Source organism: Engystomops pustulosus, chromosome 4 (assembly GCF_040894005.1).
Source record: "Engystomops pustulosus chromosome 4, aEngPut4.maternal, whole genome shotgun sequence".
NCBI lineage: Eukaryota > Metazoa > Chordata > Amphibia > Anura > Leptodactylidae > Engystomops > Engystomops pustulosus.
This window is the reverse complement of record NC_092414.1, coordinates 1,441,698-1,459,539: the sequence shown is the minus strand read 5'-3', so window position 1 is coordinate 1,459,539 and position 17,842 is coordinate 1,441,698. Positions and strand designations below refer to the sequence as shown.

The 17,842-nt window shown below is 52.7% G+C and overlaps 1 protein-coding gene across 1 annotated transcript in view; it reads right to left on the bottom strand.

Annotated features, from left to right (window-relative positions):
* Positions 1–4,091: 4,091 nt before the first annotated feature.
* Positions 4,092–17,842, bottom strand: part of LOC140125893 (solute carrier organic anion transporter family member 1A2-like) — a 30,643-nt gene continuing 16,892 nt past the window's right edge. The window contains exons 6-14 of the mRNA XM_072144779.1: positions 13,506–13,604; positions 11,900–12,118; positions 11,658–11,822; positions 11,398–11,593; positions 9,575–9,737; positions 6,151–6,320; positions 5,908–5,972; positions 5,053–5,170; positions 4,092–4,878 (exon numbers count right to left, since the gene is read on the bottom strand). Of these exons, the coding sequence (XP_072000880.1) occupies positions 4,764–4,878; positions 5,053–5,170; positions 5,908–5,972; positions 6,151–6,320; positions 9,575–9,737; positions 11,398–11,593; positions 11,658–11,822; positions 11,900–12,118; positions 13,506–13,604 (1,310 nt within the window). The 3' untranslated portion in view covers positions 4,092–4,763. The remainder of the gene's footprint in view (positions 4,879–5,052; positions 5,171–5,907; positions 5,973–6,150; positions 6,321–9,574; positions 9,738–11,397; positions 11,594–11,657; positions 11,823–11,899; positions 12,119–13,505; positions 13,605–17,842) is intronic.

The window sequence follows — 17,842 nt, the reverse complement described above, 5'->3', positions numbered from 1 at the left end:
CAGATTATACACCACCACTAGGAGGAGATCACTACATACACATTATACACCACCACTAGGAGGAGATCACTACATACACATTATACACCACCACTAGGGGGAGATCACTACATACACATTATACACCACCACTTGGGGGAGATCACTACATACACATTATACACCACCACTAGGGGGAGATCACTACATACACATTATACACCACCACTAGGGGGAGATCACTACATACACATTATACACCACCACTAGGGGGAGATCATTACATACAGATTATACACCACCACTAGGAGGAGATCACTACATACACATTATACACCACCACTAGGAGGAGATCACTACATACACATTATACACCACCACTAGGAGGAGATCACTACATACACATTATACACCACCACTAGGGGGAGATCACTACATACAGATTATACACCACCACTAGGAGGAGATCACTACATACACATTATACACCACCACTAGGGGGAGATCACTACATACACATTATACACCACCACTAGGAGGAGATCACTACATACACATTATACACCACCACTAGGAGGAGATCACTATATACAGATTATACACCACCACTAGGAGGAGGTCACTACATACACATTATACACCACCACTAGGAGGAGATCACTACATACACATTATACACCACCACTAGGGGGAGATCACTACATACACATTATACACCACCACTAGGGGGAGATCACTACATACAGATTATACACCACCACTAGGGGGAGATCACTACATACACATTATACACCACCACTAGGAGGAGATCACTACATACAGATTATACACCACCACTAGGGGGAGATCACTACATACACATTATACACCACCACTAGGGGGAGATCACTACATACACATTATACACCACCACTAGGGGGAGATCACTACATACACATTATACACCACCACTAGGAGGAGATCACTACATACAGATTATACACCACCACTAGGAGGAGATCACTACATACACATTATACACCACCACTAGGGGGAGATCACTACATACAGATTATACACCACCACTAGGGGGAGATCACTACATACACATTATACACCACCACTAGGGGGAGATCACTACATACAGATTATACACCACCACTAGGAGGAGATCACTACATACAGATTATACACCACCACTAGGAGGAGATCACTACATACAGATTATACACCACCACTAGGGGGAGATCACTACATACACATTATACACCACCACTAGGAGGAGATCACTACATACACATTATACACCACCACTAGGAGGAGATCACTACATACAGATTATACACCACCACTAGGGGGAGATCACTACATACACATTATACACCACCACTAGGGAGAGATCACTACATACAGATTATACAGCCCCCACTAGGGGTAGATCACTACATACAGATTATACACCACCACTAGGGGTAGATCACTACATACAGATTATACAGCCCCCACTAGGGAGAGATCACTACATACAGATTATACACCACCACTAGGGGTAGATCACTACATACAGATTATACACCACCACTAGGGGGAGATCACTACATACACATTATACACCACCACTAGGAGGAGATCACTACATACACATTATACACCACCACTAGGGGGAGATCACTACATACACATTATACACCACCACTAGGAGGAGATCACTACATACACATTATACACCACCACTAGGGGGAGCTCACTACATACAGATTATACACCACCACTAGGGGGAGCTCACTACATACACATTATACACCACCACTAGGGGGAGCTCACTACATACAGATTATACACCACCACTAGGGGGAGCTCACTACATACAGATTTAGTAGGTTTGTGGAATATAATTGTGATGTATAAGGGTCACTGGGTGAAATCTATTTATTTGCTCCAGTCACATCTAGAGCTGCAGACACTTGTTTGCTGGTTTATTTGTCAGGTCCTGATTGGTTGACCCTGTTCGGGGGTCAGAGGTCTTCTCCAGGTGTAGTCGCTGCGGTGAACTCTCTCTCTTCGGTTTTACGAGCTTCTTGTCCTGTCCCAGCGCTTTATATGGGTGCCAGGACCCCGGGGGTCTCTGTGCATGGAATTAGCTCCTCCCCTAGACTCTGAGCCCCCCGCAGCACAGAGTATTTCAGATGAATAAGCTCCTGTAGCCCTGGGGGGAGGGGGGACACTCCATGTTCCTGCTGGTGGATTATACTGATATATCATCCTGTAACGTTATATATGTCTGCGCAGGGCCCTGTACCACGCCCCCTGGTGGCCGCCCCTTTAATACCCCTTATACTGTAATCCAATCAGGACTCTCATCATCTGCCATGCACAGTGGGTGTAGTAGTAGATGCACTAGAAGAGGCAGATCCCATCTACCATCAGAACAGCAGAGGCTGGAGACGTCACATTCATCACAGCTGAGGTTTTGGTCCCTTGTCATCCTTTGTAGGGAGGATGGTGCCACCTGCTGGGGGCGACTGGAAATGACGCCCTCTTATAATACGTGATGATTATATAATGATGGGGATGATGTCATTGATGATGTAATAGATGATGAGGATGATGTCATTGATGATGTAATAGATGATGGTGATGATGTCATTGATGATGGTGATGATGTAATAGATGATGATGTAATAGATGATAATATCATGGATTATGATGATGTAATGAAACAAGACACACCCATAACTTATAGATTGCGTCCTCCTTCCTCTAAATATAATTGCATTCAGAGTGGGATTAGGGGCTACACCCCGATTCACCAGGGAAGCGGCACAGAGGGTCATGTGCAGGAGAATTAGATGGGGTCACACATCCCAAAGCATAATAACTTGTGACCCCCTGGCCGGGGTGAGAGATATGCTAATCACTATGTGGGGAGGAGCCAAGGAATGACATCGCCTATAGTTATGGGTCAGGGGGGTCATAGCCCAATCATCTTCGCCAGCTTGGAGTAGTTAGGACTCAAAAACCCCACTTAATCACCCAACGCCCCTATTCTCAGGGCCCCTGTGTAACAAAGCCTTAGGGGGGCCACACTGTCCACCCCATAGGCACACTGCTCCCCCCCCCCACTGTCCACCCCATAGGCACACTGCTCCCCCCCCCCACTGTCCACCCCGTAGGCACCCTGCTCCCCCCCCCACTGTCCACCCCATAGGCACACTGCTCCCCCCCCCCACTGTCCACCCCGTAGGCACCCTGCTCCCTCCCCCCATAAGCCACACTGTCCACCCCATAGGCACCCTGCTCCCTCCCCCCATAAGCCACACTGTCCACCCCATAGGCACACTGCTCCCCCCCCACTGTCCACCCCGTAGGCACACTGCTCCCCCCCCACTGTCCACCCCATAGGCACCCTGCTCCCTCCCCCCATAAGCCACACTGTCCACCCCATAGGCACCCTGCTCCCTCCCCCCATAAGCCACACTGTCTACCCCATAGGCACCCTGCTCCCTCCCCCCATAAGCCACACTGTCTACCCCATAGGCACCCTGCTCCCTCCCCCCATAAGCCACACTGTCCCCCCTACCTTGCAATAGCCACACTAACCCCCCATAAGCCACACCATCCCCCCACGTAGCCACTCTGTGCCCCCCCCCCCCCTGTAGCCACACTGTCATCCCCGTAGGCACACTGCTCTCCCCCATAAGGCACACTGTCCACCCCAGACTGTGGTAAAACCCCTCACCTTTCCTCGCTCTCCAGAGCAGTACCAGCAGCCGCATCCTCTCTTCTCATGAGTGCACTGTATGCGCCGGCCCTGAAGCCGGAACACGTGATCTGATGACATCATCATGTGCGCCGTCGCCTACAGCATTGAGCGCCACTTCGGGGGAGCGAGGAAACGGTGCGTTTTGGACTCTGCCTGTATCATAGAGACAGAAAACAACAGGAGCCGAAAGGTGATCAGAAGGACCAGTCTCCAAAAGCGACACTGGTACAATGAATCCACCCGAGCGGGCCTATTCCTGATCATGCACTCCACTCTGATATGGGGTGAGAGGTAATGAGACGCCGATCTGACTGGAGACAGAATGTGCACAATTTTTCCATCCTCCTATCAAGAGTTATGGAGTTTAATATAAACTTTTGCAAAAAGGGGAGGGGTTACAGGTAAACATCACAGTGACATCACAGTCAGGGGGTGGGAACAAAACCCCAGTGCGTTTAGATTATTGTCAGTCTCTGGAGGCGTCATTTACCTGTCCGCAAGCTCTTCAGCAGGATAAGTCTTCTGTTCCACGAGTGAGGTCTACAGGTTACATACTGGTTATAAATTGGTTATATGCTGGCTATATACTATTTATATACTGGTTATACACTGGTTATATATTCATTATATTTATGTGCTAACCGTTTGTGTCTCTATTATGTGTATATTATGTGTAATCTTCTATGTTTTTTATGTTTGCACTGCACATCCGTGTATTAAATCTTTAAAACTTAATAAGTCTCTGCCTTAAAGAGTCGAGTTGACTTTCCTTCTTATTATAATTTAACGAGAAAAGTAAAGGTGGTGGCAGTGAGGATTGGTGAGAATCAAGACTAAGAGAGTAGAATTTAAGATAGAGCCGCCATCTTGCATAGGTGGGCGGGGCTTTATATGTGACGCTCTCTAGTGAACCCCATGATGTAGTCTGAGAGTAGCGGGTTTGTCACAACGACAGAAAGGGTTGACATTTATTTCAGCAGGGGTCATGTACAGAGGATATATCACTGAGCGTCCCAATGTGTCACTTCCCGGGGTCCGCATATCAGAGCGCTCCGTCCTGTGCCCGGGGCGGTCTCCGCCTCAGTGCCCGGAGGATGAAGATACAGGGGATGTATGAGACTCCACGCAAAACTGAGGGAATCCCGATATACAGCTGCCTGCAAGACAAAAGCTTCATGTGTCACCCTGGATGCTGCAGTCACCCCCAGAGCTGCCCTCTGTGTGTAACAGGAGCATAGCAACTGCAGCTCTGGAGGTGACTGGAGTATAGGGGATGTGTATGAAGCAGAGTGGTGTGGAGCAGAGATGGTTTGTCACCTTGTGTCAGTTACCTGTAGGCATCAGTATCGTACATGCGGCAGGCCCCGGGCCCCCCGCAGCTTGTGGTCCCCCACTTTATACAGGTTGTGTCTATGGCTGCACCGTAATATATGGGGGAGGGGATTCCTCCTGCAACACAGAGATCGTCAAGCTACAAGACAAGACCGAATCCTGCCCCCACAATCTCACCTGCCCCCCCCACAATCTCATCTGGCCCCCCCAACAATCTCACCTTCCTCCTCACATTCTTACCTGCCCCCCCCCCCCCCACAATCTCACCTGCCCCCTCACAATCTCACCTGCCCCCCACAATCTCACCTGCCCCCCACAATCTCACCAGCCCCTCACAATCTCACCTGCCCCCCACAATCTCACCTGCCCCCCACAATCTCACCAGCCCCTCACAATCTCACCTGCCCCCTCACAATCTCACCTGCCCCCTCACAATCTCACCTGCCCCCCCCAATCTCACCTGCCCCCCACAATCTCACCAGCCCCTCACAATCTCACCTGCCCCCCACAATCTCACCTGCCCCCCACAATCTCACCAGCCCCTCACAATCTCACCTGCCCCCCACAATCTCACCAGCCCCTCACAATCCTCCCCTTTCCCACAAAAATCTCACCTGCCTCCCCATATTCTCACCTGCCCCCAACAATCTCACCTCCCCCCCCCACAATCTCACCTGCCTCTATAATCCTCACCTGCCCCCCACAATCTCTCCTGCCCCCCCCCCCACAATCTCACCTGCCTCTATAATCCTCACCTGCCCCCCCACAACCCCCCCATCACTCCCATGATACTCTTTTCATCCTGCATCCCCCATCACTCCCAGCATCCTCTGCTCTCCTGGGGGTTCACTTACCAAGCGCTCGGGATGCCAGGAGGTGGAGACCTAGACCAAAGGATTTCTCTTCTGGGGTCAGACTCCTAGGAACAAGGTGGGAAGGTAAAATGTGTCAGTAATGTTCTAGGGGTGCAGTCCCCAACACTGAGGAGCCCCCAAAGTACAACTCAAGGGACTTAGACATTTCTGAGGCACTCCCCAGCTTCCTCACCCCCCGAATGACTCCTGCTCAAGGGAAAGCTGAGTGGTACAGGTGGGTACCTGATGAGCACCATGTACCCGGGCATCGCGCCCAGAGAGTAGATGAAGCAGCAGACCAGGTTGAGGATCATGAAGTAGAGCAGCATGGAGTCACAGGTCTCCCCCCGCGGACACTGCCCCAGCACCGCAGAGCCATTGGCCGAACGCACACAACTACAATTGTAGAAGACCTGCAAGAGAGAAGAGGAGGTGAAGACGACACCGGGTGGAGGGGAATCCCCGAGATATCACCATGTCCTGCCCTTCCACCAGATCTCACCATGTCCTACCCTTCCACCAGATCTCACCATGTCCTACCCTTCCACCAGATCTCACCATGTCCTGACCTTCCACCAGATCTCACCATGTCCTGCCCTTCCACCAGATCTAACCATGTCCTGACCTTCCACCAGATCTCACCATGTCCTGCCCTTCCACCAGATCTCACCATGTCCTGACCTTCCACCAGATCTCACCATGTCCTGCCCTTCCACCAGATCTCACCATGTCCTACCCTTCCACCAGATCTCACCATGTCCTACCCTTCCACCAGATCTTACCATGTCCTGACCTTCCACCAGATCTCACCATGTCCTGCCCTTCCACCAGATCTAACCATGTCCTGACCTTCCACCAGATCTCACCATGTCCTGCCCTTCCACCAGATCTCACCATGTCCTGCCCTTCCACCAGATCTCACCATGTCCTGCCCTCTCCGCAGATCTCACCATGTCCTGCCCTCTCCGCAGATCTCACCATGTCCTGCCCTCTCCACAGATCTCACCATGTCCTGCCCTCTCCACAGATCTCACCATGTCCTGCCCTCTCCACAGATCTCACCATGTCCTGCCCTCTCCACAGATCTCACCATGTCCTGCCCTCTCCACAGATCTCACCATGTCCTGCCCTCTCCACAGATCTCACCATGTCCTGCCCTCTCCACAGATCGCACCATGTCCTACCCTCTCCCCAGATCTCACCATGTCCTGCCCTCTCCCCAGATCCCACCATGTCCTGCCCTCTCCACAGATCTCACCATGTCCTGCCCTCTCCACAGATCTCACCATGTCCTGCCCTCTCCACAGATCTCACCATGTCCTGCCCTCTCCACAGATCTCACCATGTCATGTTCTCTGCCCAGATCTCACCATGTCCTACCCTCTCCGCAGATCTCACCATGTCCTGTTCTCTGCCCAGATCTCACCATGTCCTGCAGTCTCCACAGATCTCACCATGTCCTACCCTCTGCCCAAATCTCATTATGTCCTGCCCTCTCCACAGATCTCACCTTGTCCTACCCTCTCCACAGATCTCACCATGTCCTACCCTCTCCGCAGATCTCACCATGCCCTGCCCTCTCCCTAGACCTCACCATGTCATGCCCTTAACCCAGATATCACCATGTCCTGCCCTTCCACCAGATCTCACCATGTCCTGCCCTTCCACCAGATCTCACCATGTCCTGCCCTCTCCGCAGATCTCACCATGTCATGCCCTTAACCCAGATATCACCATGTCATGCCCTCTCCCCAGATCTCACCATGTCCTGCCCTTCCACCAGATCTCACCATGTCCTGCCACCCTCCCCAGATCTCACCATGTCCTGCCCTTCCACCAGATCTCACCATGTCCTGCCCTCTCCCCAGATCTCACCATGTCCTGCCCTCTCCCCAGATCTCACCATGACCTGCCCTCTCCACAGATCTCACCATGTCCTGCCCTCTCCGCAGATCTCACCATGTCCTGCCCTCTCCACAGATCTCACCATGTCCTGCCCTCTCCACAGATCTCACCATGTCCTGCCCTCTCCACAGATCTCACCATGTCCTGCCCTTCCACCAGATCTCACCATGTCCTGCCCTCTCCCCAGATCTCACCATGTCCTGCCCTCTCTATAGATCTCACCATGTCCTGCCCTCTCCATAGATCTCACCATGTCCTGCCCTCTCCCCAGATCTCACCATGTCCTGCCCTTCCACCAGATCTCACCATGTCCTGCCCTCTCCCCAGATCTCACCATGTCCTGCCCTCTCCCCAGATCTCACCATGTCCTGCCCTCTCCATAGATCTCACCATGTCCTGCCCTCTCCCCAGATCTCACCATGTCCTGCCCTTCCACCAGATCTCACCATGACCTGCCCTTCCACCAGATCTCACCATGTCCTGCCCTCTCCCCAGATCGCACCATGTCCTACCCTCTCCCCAGATCTCACCATGTCCTGTCCTCTCCCTAGATCTCACCATGTCCTGCCCTCTCCCCAGATCTCACCATGTCCTGCCCTCTCCGCAGATCTCACCATGACCTGCCCTTTCCACAGATCTCACCATGTCCTGCCCTTCCACCAGATCTCACCATGACCTGCCCTTTCCACAGATCTCACCATGTCCTGCCCTCTCCCCAGATCTCACCATGTCCTGCCCTCTCCCCAGATCTCACCATGTCCTGCCCTCTCCGCAGATCTCACCATGTCCTGCCCTCTCCCCAGATCTCACCATGTCCTGCCCTCTCCCCAGATCTCACCATGTCCTGCCCTCTCCCCAGATCCCACCATGCCCTGCCCTCTCCCCAGATCTCACCATGTCCTGCCCTCTCCCCAGATCCCACCATGACCTGCCTTTTCCACAGATCTCACCATGTCCTGCCCTCTCCCCAGATCGCACCATGTCCTACCCTCTCCCCAGATCTCACCATGTCCTGTCCTCTCCCTAGATCTCACCATGTCCTGCCCTCTCCCCAGATCCCACCATGACCTGCCCTTTCCACAGATCTCACCATGTCCTGCCCTCTCCCCAGATCCCACCATGACCTGCCCTTTCCCCAGATCTCACCATGTCCTACCCTCTCCCCAGATCTCACCATGTCCTGCCCTCTCCCCAGATCTCACCATGTCCTGCCCTCTCCCCAGATCGCACCATGTCCTACCCTCTCCCCAGATCTCACCATGTCCTGTCCTCTCCCTAGATCTCACCATGTCCTGCCCTCTCCCCAGATCCCACCATGACCTGCCCTTTCCACAGATCTCACCATGTCCTGCCCTCTCCCCAGATCCCACCATGACCTGCCCTTTCCCCAGATCTCACCATGTCCTGCCCTCTCCCCAGATCTCACCATGTCCTGCCCTTTCCACAGATCTCACCATGTCCTGCCCTCTCCCCAGATCTCACCATGTCCTACCCTCTCCCCAGATCTCACCATGTCCTGCCCTCTCCCCAGATCTCACCATGTCCTGCCCTCTCCCCAGATCTCACCATTTCTTGTCTGCTCCCCAGATCTCACCATGTCCTGCCCTCTCCCCAGATCTCACCATGTCCTACCCTCTCCCCAGATCTCACCATGTCCTGCCCTCTCCCCAGATCCCACCATGTCCTGTCCTCTCCCTAGATCTCACCATTTCTTGTCTGCTCCCCATATCTCCCCATATTTTTCCTGCTTCCCAGATCTCACCATGTCCTGCCCACTCCCAAAGGACCCTGAACATCCGGCCAGGCATGGGGACACGTAGCCCACCCCGTCCTCCCCGCACACAGGGTCCCAAACATCAGTTGCACAGCCACAGTTCACATTGCATCCCGACGTCAGGTTCTCCAGGTACGAGACCTCCTCCACCCTGCAGAGAAAAGCAACACCCATAAAGGTGGTGAAAAGGGGCTCCCTTCACCCCCATATTAAATGTATGAATTCAAAACACACAAACACTTGGGTGGAAAGGAGAGCAAGGCCAGCGTTAGGGGATGGCAAACTGGGCATTTGCCCAGGGCCCCCTGTCTTAAACGAGCCCCCTGCATGTGGAATTTTGTGGTTGAATGCCCATGTGAAGATGCTCATAATGTATCTCCTGTCTATATATCTCCGATCTATAGATCTGTCTATCTTACCACTTATCTATCTAGGGTTTTGTCTATTTATTTATAAATCTTCTATCTCTCTTCTACTGTATGCTGACACTTGGGGGACAGGACAGGGACACGCTGACACTTGGGGGGGACAGGACAGGGACACGCTGACACTTGGGGGGACAGGACAGGGACACGCTGACACTTGGGGGGGACAGGACCGGGACACGCTGACACTTGGGGGACAGGACAGGACAGGGACACGCTGACACTTGGGGGACAGGACAGGGACACGCTGACACTTGGGGGACAGGACAGGGACACGCTGACACTTGGGGGGACAGGACAGGGACACGCTGACACTTGGGGGACAGGACAGGGACACGCTGACACTTGGGGGGGACAGGACAGGGACACGCTGACACTTGGGGGGGACAGGACAGGGACACGCTGACACTTGGGGGACAGGACAGGGACACGCTGACACTTGGGGGACAGGGACACGCTGACACTTGGGGGACAGGACAGGGACACGCTGACACTTGGGGGACAGGACAGGGACACGCTGACACTTGGGGGGGACAGGACAGGGACACGCTGACACTTGGGGGGGACAGGACAGGGACACGCTGACACTTGGGGGACAGGACAGGGACACGCTGACACTTGGGGGACAGGACAGGGACACGCTGACACTTGGGGGGACAGGACAGGGACACGCTGACACTTGGGGGACAGGACAGGGACACGCTGACACTTGGGGGACAGGACAGGGACACGCTGACACTTGGGGGGACAGGGACACGCTGACACTTGGGGGGACAGGACAGGGACACGCTGACACTTGGGGGACAGGACAGGGACACGCTGACACTTGGGGGACAGGACAGGGACACGCTGACACTTGGGGGGACAGGGACACGCTGACACTTGGGGGACAGGACAGGGACACGCTGACACTTGGGGGACAGGACAGGGACACGCTGACATTTGGGGGGACAGGGACACGCTGACATTTGGGGGGACAGGACAGGGACACGCTGACACTTGGGGGGACAGGACAGGGACACGCTGACACTTGGGGGACAGGAAAGGGACACGCTGACACTTGGGGTGACAGGGACACGCTGACACTTGGGGTGACAGGGACACGCTGACACTTGGGGGACAGGACAGGGACACGCTGACACTTGGGGGGACAGGACAGGGACACGCTGACACTTGGGGGACAGGACAGGGACACGCTGACACTTGGGGGACAGGACAGGGACACGCTGACACTTGGGGGGACAGGACAGGGACACGCTGACACTTGGGGGGACAGGACAGGGACACGCTGACACTTGGGAGACAGGACAGGGACACGCTATCACTTGGGGGACAGGGCAATGACATTTGGAGTAGAGTCTGGTATTGGGGTGTCTGGCGGCTCACCCCTGGTAGGTCACGGTCAGTCCGGCCATCACCGCGTTCTTGCACACCAGGATGAAGGCGAGGAGGTAGAGCAGATATTCTGTGACCGACGTACCGAGTCCCACCTTTGCAGCCATGTATGTGGTGGTCTTGAACTTCTTCATGAGGAATCCTCCCAGGAAGTAGCCGACTCCGATAACGGGGAGACTGTAGACCCCTGCAGAGAGAGGAGATGTGAGGCTGTCCAGTGTCCCCATCTTGGTGGCATTTTGGGGTCTCACCTATGAGGAGGATGGCCTCGGAGGCGGACTTCCCATATTGCTGCTCCAGATATTTGGGCATGAAGGACATGAACCCCACAAAGGCGCTAAACTGCAGCACAGTCACCAGCAGGAACAGCATGTACACCCCGTTCTTCAGGAGCTTCTTCAGGAGGACGAGGAACCCTGAGATGTGAGGAGGAGATGACGTCACTGTGGATATGATTCCTTATTGGGGGGCGGTCACAGTTTGGGGTTCGCACCTGTATCTGTGAGCTCCTTCTCCTTGGCGCTCTCCAGGATTTGGGGTTGGAGCGTTTCCTGAAGCTCCTCCATCCGATGCTCCTGTCCCTCCTGTGGTAGAGATCTCGGGAGGAAGAAGAAGGGGACAGCGGCCAGAAGGTTCAGGACCCCACTGACCAGGAAGCCCACCCACCAGGCACCCACCCAGCGCGTGTCTGTGGCACTGAGGAAGACGTCACCTGTGAGACAGAGGACAACATCAGCCTGCGACACACCCCACAGAGGGAGGAGCTTACACAGAGGGAGGAGCCTACACAGAGGGAGGAGCCTACTCAGGGGAGGGGTCTACTCATGGGAGGAGATTATATAGAGGATGAGCCTGTATAGAGGGAGGAGCCTACACAGAGGGAGAAGATTATTTATAGGAGGAGCCTATACAGGGGAGGAGCCTACACAGAGGGAGGAGCCTACTAATGGGCAGAGATCATATAGAGGAGGAGCCTATACAAGGGGAGGAGCCTACACAGGGGAGGAGTCTACACAGATGTTCGGAGCTCAGAGGGGACATGTCTCACCCTCAGCAGCTGGAGGTAAAACTTTTTTATTTTCTGCGGTTTGTTAAGAGTTATGGTGCGTCCTGGCCGCGTATCTGGGGAGCGCGATGACCCCCACCCAGGCCTCAGTCTTAACTGGGGGGATACACGGACCTCCCAGGGGAGGTCTGGCCCTGGAGACACGTCCATGAGGTGCACATGATGTTCGAAGGCTCCAGGAACATCTGTGGCGTCACAGCTGGCGGACAATGGAGATGTGAGATTGCTGCATTGCTCGTCTGGCCGGCTTGCCATCTGGAAATTGTAACGTTTGGTGATAAATGCTGTGACCGCTTTTCCACCACCCAACATGCGCCTCGGTCGTTAATGTTATACGTGATAAAATAAGTTATTACGGGTTTCAGAGAATGCTGTCGGGAAAGTGCCGGCTCGGGCCAGATCTTTAGGTGGGTGAAGTTTATCCTCCACCGGTCCGTTCCGGCGACGAGGTCGCGCCTGTCAGGGATTTGGTAACTTGTGCTGTATACAGGGCTCTGTCCATACTGTCTGAGCCCTTCAGGGTTGTGGACGAGTGTTCTGCCTTGTGTCTTACCTCATTTCCGCTGGAGCGAGGGTCCGAGGTTGGGGGTCTGATAAAATGGCATCAAGCTGACCTTACATACCCCCAGGGGGTGCACAATGCCCCTCCTACACAGGGGAAGGAGATTATATAAAGGGAGGAGCCTGCACAGGAAGCCGAGATGGATATAGGGAGGAGTCTACATAGAAGGTGGAGACTAGAAAGGGAGGAGTCTATTTAGCGGGAGTGGTCTACATTGAGGGAGGAGTCTATGTAGAGGGCGGAGCCTACACCAGGGGAGAATTGTATATATATATGTGTGGAGTCTATAAAGAAGGAGGAGCCTGTATAGAGGGAGGAGTCTATAAGGAAGGAGGGGTCTTTATAGAGGGAGGAGTCTACAGAGAGAGAGAAGGGACAATTGTATATGGCTCCTCCGATAAGGAGTGAAGGGTTCCCGTCCCTTTAAGACTACACAACAGACGACACATAGAGAGTAGAGCAGTACATTACCCACATCAACGAATCCGATGTCCACAAAGATCTGAGCACAGAAGGAGGCGAGGAGCGAACCCAGGAGGGGCCCCACGATGGACAACGTCTGTATGATGCCTGCAGGGGGGACCACAAGATTATCACCTCCATCATCCTCCACATCACTACCACCTCCATCATCCCCCACATCACTATCACCTCCATCATCCTCCACATCACTATCACCTCCATCATCCTCCACATCACTATCACCTCCATCATCCTCCACATCACAATCACCTCCATCAATCTCCATATCACTATCACCTCCATCATCCTCCACATCACTATCACCTCCATCATCCTCCACATCACTATCACCTCCATCATCCTCCACATCACTATCACCTCCATCATCCTCCACATCACCATCACCTCCATCATCCTCCACATCACAATCACCTCCATCAATCTCCATATCACTATCACCTCCATCATCCTCCACATCACTATCACCTCCATCATCCTCCACATCACTATCACCTCCATCATCCTCCACATCACAATCACCTCCATCAATCTCCATATCACTATCACCTCCATCATCCTCCACATCACTATCACCTCCATCATCCTCCACATCACTATCACCTCCATCATCCTCCACATCGCTATCACCTCCATCATCCTCCACATCACAATCACCTCCATCAATCTCCATATCACTATCACCTCCATCATCCTCCACATCACTATCACCTCCATCATCCTCCACATCACTATCACCTCCATCATCCTCCATATCACAATCACCTCCATCATCCTCCACATCACTATCACCTCCATCATCCTCCACATCACTATCACCTCCATCATCCTCCACATCACTATCACCTCCATCATCCTCCACATCACTATCACCTCCATCATCCTCCACATCACTATCACCTCCATCATCCTCCACATCACTATCACCTCCATCATCCTCCATATCACAATCACCTCCATCATCCTCCATATCACTATCACCTCCATCATCCTCCATATCACTATCACCTCCATCATCCTCCACATCACTATCACCTCCATCATCCTCCACATCACCATCACCTCCATCATCCTCCACATCACAATCACCTCCATCAATCTCCATATCACTATCACCTCCATCATCCTCCACATCACTATCACCTCCATCATCCTCCACATCACAATCACCTCCATCATCCTCCACATCACTATCACCTCCATCATCCTCCACATCACTATCACCTCCATCATCCCCCACATTACTATCACCTCCATCATCCTCCACATCACTATCACCTCCATCATCCTCCATATCACTATCACCTCCATCATCCTCCACATCACAATCACCACCATCATCCTCCACATCACTATCACCTCCATCATCCTCCACATCACAATCACCTCCATCATCCTCCACATCACAATCACCTCCATCATCCCCCACATCACTATCACCTCCATCATCCTCCACATCACTATCACCTCCATCATCCTCCACATCACAATCACCTCCATCATCCTCCACATCACTATCACCTCCATCATCCTCCACATCACTATCACCTCCATCATCCCCCACATCACTATCACCTCCATCATCCTCCACATCACTATCACCTCCATCATCCTCCACATCACTATCACCTCCCTCATCCTCCACATCACTATCACCTCCATCATCCTCCACATCACTATCACCTCCATCATCCTCCACATCACAATCACCTCCATCATCCTCCACATCACAATCACCTCCATCATCCTCCACATCACTATCACCTCCATCATCCTCCACATCACAATCACCTCCATCATCCTCCACATCACAATCACCTCCATCGTCCTCCACATCACAATCACCTCCATCATCCTCCACATCACTATCACCTCCATCATCCCCCACATTACTATCACCTCCATCATCCTCCACATCACTATCACCTCCATCATCCTCCATATCACAATCACCTCCATCATCCTCCACATCACTATCACCTCCATCATCCTCCACATCACAATCACCTCCATCATCCTCCACATCACTATCACCTCCATCATCCTCCACATCACTATCACCTCCATCATCCTCCACATCACTATCACCTCCATCATCCCCCACATCACTATCACCTCCATCATCCTCCACATCACTATCACCTCCATCATCCTCCACATCACTATCACCTCCCTCATCCTCCACATCACAATCACCTCCATCATCCTCCACATCACTATCACCTCCATCATCCTCCATATCACTATCACCTCCATCATCCTCCACATCACTATCACCTCCATCATCCTCCACATCACAATCACCTCCATCATCCTCCACATCACTATCACCTCCATCATCCTCCACATCACTATCACCTCCATCATCCTCCACATCACAATCACCTCCATCATCCTCCACATCACTATCACCTCCATCATCCTCCACATCACTATCACCTCCATCATCCTCCATATCACAATCACCTCCATCATCCTCCATATCACTATCACCTCCATCATCCTCCATATCACTATCACCTCCATCATCCTCCACATCACTATCACCTCCATCATCCTCCACATCACTATCACCTCCATCATCCCCCACATCACTATCACCTCCATCATCCTCCACATCACTATCACCTCCATCATCCTCCACATCACAATCACCTCCATCATCCTCCATATCACAATCACCTCCATCATCCTCCACATCACTATCACCTCCATCATCCTCCACATCACAATCACCTCCATCATCCTCCACATCACAATCACCTCCATCGTCCTCCACATCACAATCACCTCCATCATCCTCCACATCACTATCACCTCCATCATCCCCCACATTACTATCACCTCCATCATCCTCCACATCACTATCACCTCCATCATCCTCCATATCACAATCACCTCCATCATCCTCCACATCACTATCACCTCCATCATCCTCCACATCACAATCACCTCCATCATCCTCCACATCACAATCACCTCCATCGTCCTCCACATCACAATCACCTCCATCATCCTCCACATCACTATCACCTCCATCATCCCCCACATTACTATCACCTCCATCATCCTCCACATCACTATCACCTCCATCATCCTCCATATCACAATCACCTCCATCATCCTCCACATCACTATCACCTCCATCATCCTCCATATCACTATCACCTCCATCATCCTCCACATCACAATCACCACCATCATCCTCCATATCACAATCACCTCCATCATCCTCCACATCACAATCACCTCCATCATCCTCCACATCACTATCACCTCCATCATCCTCCACATCACAATCACCTCCATCATCCTCCACATCACAATCACCTCCATCATCCTCCACATCACTATCACCTCCATCATCCCCCACATCACTATCACCTCCATCATCCCCCACATCACTATCACCTCCATCATCCTCCACATCACTATCACCTCCATCATCCTCCACATCACTATCACCTCCATCATCCTCCACATCACAATCACCTCCATCATCCTCCACATCCTCCAACACGACGTACAAGAAATAGAGAACTGTGCCGAACAACTGGAAGACACAAAGTTCTCCGCACTCGGCTCTGGAGAAGCTCCTGCTCTTCACAGCCGCAGCCCTGACTCACCACGGCATCAGGGGGGTTCCTGGAAATCTCCCATGCCTCCTCCAAGTACCACAGCTTGTTATAGAGCGATGTCACCGAGCCCAAAGAGCGCGAACCCCCGAGAGACATCATCTGCAAGACCCTCAGCGCAGCTCCAAGAAGTTCTCCACCAAGCGAGAGAAGGAGCCAAACGTCTACCGGGAGAAGCTAAAATCTCCCCAATTACTGGAAAGAATGGCAGCCAATGGAGACCTGCGACAGAGGTCCCTACAGCAAATCAAACTCAGCACCGGTGGCTTCTTCCCTCTGGACGACTGGTTATGTATCGGATTGTCCAGCACTGGACGACCTCCTGGATCTGGGACCGGACCCGGAGAATTGCCGGATTGGCTTCAGATTATGGATTATTTCCTCGTTACCTCCTGTGCCGACCAGGGACACCGGGGACCCCCTCACCCTCACCCAGTATAGAACCACAAGGATCCCTCTTATCTCTTCTTCTTCTTGGGTATTTTCCTTGATGGAAGTTACTCTGATAGTTACCTCCCTGCTGGGCTCTTCCTCCATGTATATAGGGTGGTGTGACCATTGGATAATTGTAGACTCAGAGGGAATCCCCGGGGCTCCCCTGATAGAGACCTCCCGGCCTGGCAGCTCTGTCACGGTCTGTACAGTAATATTGCAGTATATGATGGGATTGATCAGACCCCCTAGGGTTTAGGT